The sequence below is a fragment of the Gigantopelta aegis genome, chromosome 4, assembly GCF_016097555.1.
Source record: "Gigantopelta aegis isolate Gae_Host chromosome 4, Gae_host_genome, whole genome shotgun sequence".
NCBI classification, from domain to species: domain Eukaryota; kingdom Metazoa; phylum Mollusca; class Gastropoda; order Neomphalida; family Peltospiridae; genus Gigantopelta; species Gigantopelta aegis.
In genome coordinates, this window is record NC_054702.1 from 42761268 (window position 1) to 42767267 (window position 6000).

Consider the following 6000-nt stretch of genomic DNA (forward strand, 5'->3'; position numbering starts at 1 on the left):
GCGAATTGTTTCCATTGTAGACACAGGCTGATAATTTGCGCGCCGTTTGATCTTTGTACCTTTGACCAAAACTTGACCTTAAACGTATTTTCCTTCTGTGTCCATTTTCAGAGTGTGGATACCCATTCGAAACCTCCCGTGTAAACAAATCATAGGTGCAAGTCATGGGCTGTGTGTGTGTGTGTGTGTGTGTGTGTGTGTGTATGTTATCGTTTTGTTTTCTTCTTTTTGGGAAAGAGAGAGAGAGAGAGAGAGAGAGAGAGAGAGAGAGAGAGAGAGAGAGAGAGAGAGAGAGAGAGAGAGAGAGAAACTTGATAAAATAGTTCAAACCTAGAAGAAAACTCGAAATGTTTGAATCGCGCATATATGTATTTACCCCCAAAATAATGTATTTAGTGTTTTGATTGCAATACATTTTAATTATTGTTTGCACGAAGTACTACTAGATGTTATATAAAACAAGGTAACCAAAAGCTTTACCGTGATCACGCACATACACGCACACACACGTTTGTGTAACACATACACAGGCAATGAGAGAGGGAGGGGGGAGAGACGGAAAGGCAGTCACGGAGAGAGACAACTACGTTTTATGAGGATGTCTTATGTTCTCCAACACATAAAACAGTACATTTCATTTTCATTTCAACTTATATTCGTCCTTATATCCAATTAAGGTTCAAACACGCTGTCCTGGGCACACACGTATCTGGGCTGTGTGTCCAGGACAGTAGGTTAGTTGCTAGTGGTAGTGGTTAGTGAGCGAAAAGAGGATGTAGTGGTGTTACACCTACTCATTGAGTCGTTAAAACTCGCTCTCTGGATGGGAGCTGGTACCGGGCTGAGAACCCTGTACCTACCAGCCTTATGTCCGATGGCTTAACCACGACACCACCGAGGTCGACCGCGCATCAGGCGAGCGCTGTACCACTGGGCTACGCCCCGCCCCTATCTACTCATGATGGATGCCACCGGTGGGACAGGATATACGAACACCTGATATTATCACTGGTTGGACAGTTATTCATGAAAAGTTAGTTTGTTTTGTTTAACGACATCACTGGAGCACATTGATTACTTAATCATTAGCTATTGGATGTCAATTATTTGATAATTCTGACACGTAGTCATCAGAGGAAACCTGTTACATTTTTCCTAATGTAGCAAGGGATTTTTTATACGCACCTTCCTGCAGACAAGAAAGCACATACCACGGCCTTTGACCAGTTGTGGTGCACTGATTTAGTTATTCAGGAGTGCATGTCATCACAGCTGTACATATTCCAATGAGCTCTGCTCTGTTCTAGTTTTCATTTAGTAAACTAGCCTGGGAGTGGCAGTCCTCTGGGCAAATGTAATGGTATGTATTGCATGGTCGGGCGGATATCCCCCTTTTGGATATATTTGGTCAAACTGTATGTTGAGGCACTTGACGTCATGTATTAGGCGTATCAAACATCCCCTCCCCCAGTGCCGTACGTCGAGGCACTTGACGTCAAGTATCAGGCGCATTAAACATCCCCTTCCCCGGCGTCGTACGTTGAGGCAGTTGACGTCAAGTATTAGGCGCATTAAACATCCCCTCCCCCGGCGTCGTACGTTGAGGCACTTGACGTCAAGTATTAGACGCATTAAACACCCCCTCCCCCGGCGTCGTACGTTGAGGTAATTGACGTCAAGTATTAGGCGCATTAAACATCCCCTCCCCCGGCGTCGTACGTTGAGGTACTTGACGTCAAGTATTAGGCGCATTAAAGATCCCCTCCCCCGACGTCGTACGTTGAGGTATTTGACGTCAAATATTAGGCGCATTAAACATCCCCTTCCCCGGCGTCGTACGTTGAGGTATTTGACGTCAAATATTAGGCGCATTAAACATCCCCTTCCCTGGCGTCGTACGTTGAGGCGCTTGGTGTCAAGTATTAGGCGCATTAAACATCTCCTCCTCCATTCACACCCCTTCCAATTCCAGTATCGATGTCTGCGTAATATACTGTCTGTTGAAACGTGCTGTATATAATAAAACATTCAATATTTCTCTACGCGAGGTCCCGCGTGATGCCCCTCATACGCGTGACGTGTATCTAGTAGGTCAGGGAAATTCCTTTGCACGAGTGTGTGGTTCGCGTTTATCCGCGTCGAAGGTGATCCACGCGTAAGATGATACATTTTTCCCCTTATCAAAATCCCTTTGCACGAGTGTGTGGTTCGCGTTTAACCGCGTCGAAGGTGATCCACGCGTAAGATGATACATTTCCCCCCTTATCAAAATCCCTTTGCACGAGTGTGTGGTTCGCGTTTATCCGCGTCGAAGGTGATCCACGCGTAAGATGATACATTTTTTTCCCTTATCAAATTTCTTTTTTCTAACTGTACATGTAATTATCAGTAAAGCATTATGCATTAAGTTAATGTGTTAAAGAACATTATGAAACCTACAAAATAATTTCGATCTTCAGAGATTTCTATGAAATCATTAATTCAAAGCAGGCATGTTTTTAACCATTGTAAAGTCCTAACTCTAACATGTCCGTCTCTCTCTCTCTCTCTCTCTCTCTCTCTCTCTCTCTCTCTCTCTCTCTCTCTCTCTCTCTCTCTCTCTCTCTCTCTCACACACACACACACACACACACACACACACACACATGCATATGTATACACATATTGTTTAATAAGTGCTTTATATACGAGTGTATAGCTTTAATTATGTATCGTTTATGTATATACAATAATACCATGTACAGCAATGGTTCAACGCCCCTACCTTGACCTTGCTTATGTTTCTGGGGACAATAATAATAAAAAAAACCTCTATCTCGGTTTCATACAACACATATAAAAAATTTCGTGAATCAAATAGTCCAATATTTTCCTATTAACACTTAACACATTAAAAGAAATTAACATATATTTACAAATACAGTACTTACAAATGTTTTGTGTGCATAATTTCTAATACCGCGAGTCAACATGAGAAAAATAAAAATCGTAAACTGTTTTTTGTTAACTTCATGTACGCAATACGTCCGCGAGACACTGCCTCTGAAACGTTTCATGGTCGTTTCAGGTACAGAAATGTTAAACTATCTAATGAAACGAAACGAGAATATAATATCAGCTGGTTTCTCGTAGCTTAGACCAAGCTCTAGGGACCACTCCCCAACAAGCCTGTAAATGGCTCACCATTTCAGTATTCAAGGGCCCATTTTTGTGTGCTGTTTTCTGGAGTGCCCTTGCCCTAGATCCGCCCTTGGTATATCGTCTGCCATCTTTATTAATAGTGTGAAGTTAAACAGATACAAATTATGTTTTACCACTACCATCTGATCTTCTGACACTTAAAGGTTAATGAGTTATGGGGTTTTTTTCTTCAGATTTCAATATGATCTGGTTGTTGTGTTCTTTGGCTGTACTGACGCTGGATGTCGGCGCACAGAGAGGTCCTGTGGTTACCACCACCCTAGGGCAGATCGAAGGCCGGGTTCGTAGGGTTCAGAATGAAGCAGTGTTCACGTTTGTCGGAATCCACTATGCAGTGGCACCCATTGGACGATTGAGGTTCAAAAAGCCAGTGCCCAGAAGAGCGTGGTATGGTGTTTTGGACGCGACACGATTCGGTCCGTCGTGTGCACAAAGAGGAAATACAAGATGGCTGCCTAACAGAGAAACAAGCGAAGATTGTTTGCTGTTGAATATCTATGTTCCTCGTACTCTGACTCCAGCTCGACCAAGAGCTGTGATGGTATGGATACACGGAGGAGGTTTTGTGGTAGGGCAAGGAATGGGGAGCGATGGAACGAGATTGTCTCTAGTGGGAGATGTCATAGTGGTGACCGTCAACTATAGACTGGATGTGTTCGGGTTCATTTACACAGGTGATCGCGAGTCTCCGGGTAATTACGGACTTTGGGATCAACAGATGGCTATCCAATTTGTCAAGGACAACATTGCTTCATTCGGTGGAGATCCAAACAGAATTACGATATTCGGAGAATCTGGAGGAGGATATAGTGTGGGAATTCACGCTGTTATTCCATCAAGTCGAGGACTGTTTCAGCGAGCTATATGTGAAAGCGGAGTTGGAATATCTCCCCGTGCTTTGGCGTTCGACCCAATTAGCTTCACAAGAAGACTCAGTGACAATCTCGGCTGCACGAGACTTGATGCTCGTGGACAGCTCGACACCAATGCATTTATGACCTGTCTCAGGACGCAGCAGACACGAAGGATTCTTGAAGCATCTGCACGCGCTAGAACTCCAACAAAGCTAGCATGGCGTCTGGAAATTGCACCTGTGGTGGATGGAGAGTTGGTTCCGGATAGACCAGACTATCTGATCAGTGAAAACAACCGTCAGTACTATAATCCCATGCCCACTATCGATTTCATGGCTGGTATCAATGACGCAGAGGGAGGGCTTGTCCGCTGGCCTCTGAGAAATTTCCAAAGAAATTTAAATTTTGATATTTCTCAAGGGATTCCGAGAAGAGTGTTCTGCGACAACATAGCGCCAAGCATCGCAATGGATTATTTCAATGGATCTCAGGCAATAGCCCAGGCAATATGCAGGCAGTACTCCAATGAGTCCCTGTCAGATGCCGAACAGGCCAGGCAGGTCGTTAACATGTATGGAGATATGATGTTCGTGGCTCCTACAGAACTCTCAAACTTGATCCACGCAAGAAATAACCAAAACCATACAACCTATCAGTACCTCTTCACGGAGACGCGAGGTGGTGCCCAGGGCTGGTTCCGGGGGGCTAATCACGGTGCGGAGCTGGCATACGTATTTGGATCACCCCGTGTAGCTAACAGAGCGTTGTCGGTGCAGATGATGAACTACTGGGCAAACTTTGCTAAGTTTGGGTTAGTATTTAAGTAAACCAGCAGATATAATTTAAAATCTTGAGAATTGTTAGCTAAACAATGCATTCCAATAGCATATGCAATACATAATACATGAATAAATAAGCGGTCTTTAATTTTAAATAAAACCCCTATTATAACCCCTTTTTGTGTTTGATATTGGCCCTTTAAGATAAGTAAAAGACGGGAATTGGAAATATTCGAATAAATTATCTTATACCGAGGAGTCTGACACCATTTTAACAAATATGACTGATAATAAATAAGTATTTACTTTTTGTTTTAAAATGTCAGTTCCTATTAGCTAGATGATATTAAAAATCTGCGCTTTTTCAGAAATCCAAACGGTCAACGTGGGTCAGTAAATGTCCAGTGGCCCGCATTCAACGTGTCTTACAAAGGTTACATACGACTAGGTGGAGGAGTTAGTGCACAGAATGACCTGTGGCCAGGACGACTGCAATTCTGGCTAAGTGACATCCCTCGTCTGAGACAAGGCGCCGGGCTGGTTCCTAGATCAACAACCATCGCTCCACGAACGCCAGTTGTCCCTAGCGGATCGTTGCCGAACAATCCCGGAAGTCCACAGACGTCTGGCACAGGATCATTCTATTGGTCAGTATCGATGATGATCACGTGGCTTGCTGTATTCTATCTTCATTAGATCTGGTCTCTGCTTGTCCATCATCAAGGACTTAAGTGAAGGTGATTGTAGCTTAGATATGTCGTAGGTCACATAATACCATAATGATGAAGTTATAGGCAAACAAGTTATCAGTTGGTGTCAGTGTTAGTATGTTATTATATATACCAAATTGCCATTATGTACGTCCAACTATTAGTCAGACCTGGAATTTTTTGGTTTGACTACCAAATCGAGGGACTAAAATTCACTATGATGTCTGAATTGTATGGAAATATGTGATGGCGATTTCAGAAGTCCAGCCAAATATGAAAATGACGGCAATTTTGTTTATAAGTTAGTATAAATTAGCCTCTTATTCAAAACTGGCTGTAGTTAGGTTTAATCAATTGATTGAATATTGTCCAGTATTGTATTCTACATATTCTAATGCATATTTTGAAGCAGTGTTTTTATATACTAGTATTTTGAAATATTTGAAAAAATACGAA

The 6000-nt window shown here is 42.8% G+C and overlaps 1 protein-coding gene across 1 annotated transcript; it reads left to right on the top strand.

Annotated features, from left to right (window-relative positions):
* The first annotated feature begins 3382 nt into the window (after window positions 1-3382).
* LOC121369846 (carboxylesterase 1C-like) lies at window positions 3383-5530 on the top strand. Its single transcript, XM_041494922.1, has 2 exons — window positions 3383-4866; window positions 5203-5530. Exons 1-2 carry the CDS (start codon window positions 3383-3385, stop codon window positions 5528-5530), a joined length of 1812 nt encoding a protein of 603 aa, XP_041350856.1.
* The last annotated feature ends 470 nt before the right edge of the window (window positions 5531-6000 follow it).

Coding starts and splice junctions, on each gene's coding strand:
- LOC121369846 (XM_041494922.1), top strand. CDS start 3,383: ATGATCTGGTTGTTGTGTTCTTTGGCTGTACTGACGCTGGATGTCGGC. Junction 4,867..5,202: donor GCAAACTTTGCTAAGTTTGG/GTTAGTATTTAA, acceptor GCGCTTTTTCAG/AAATCCAAACGGTCAACGTG.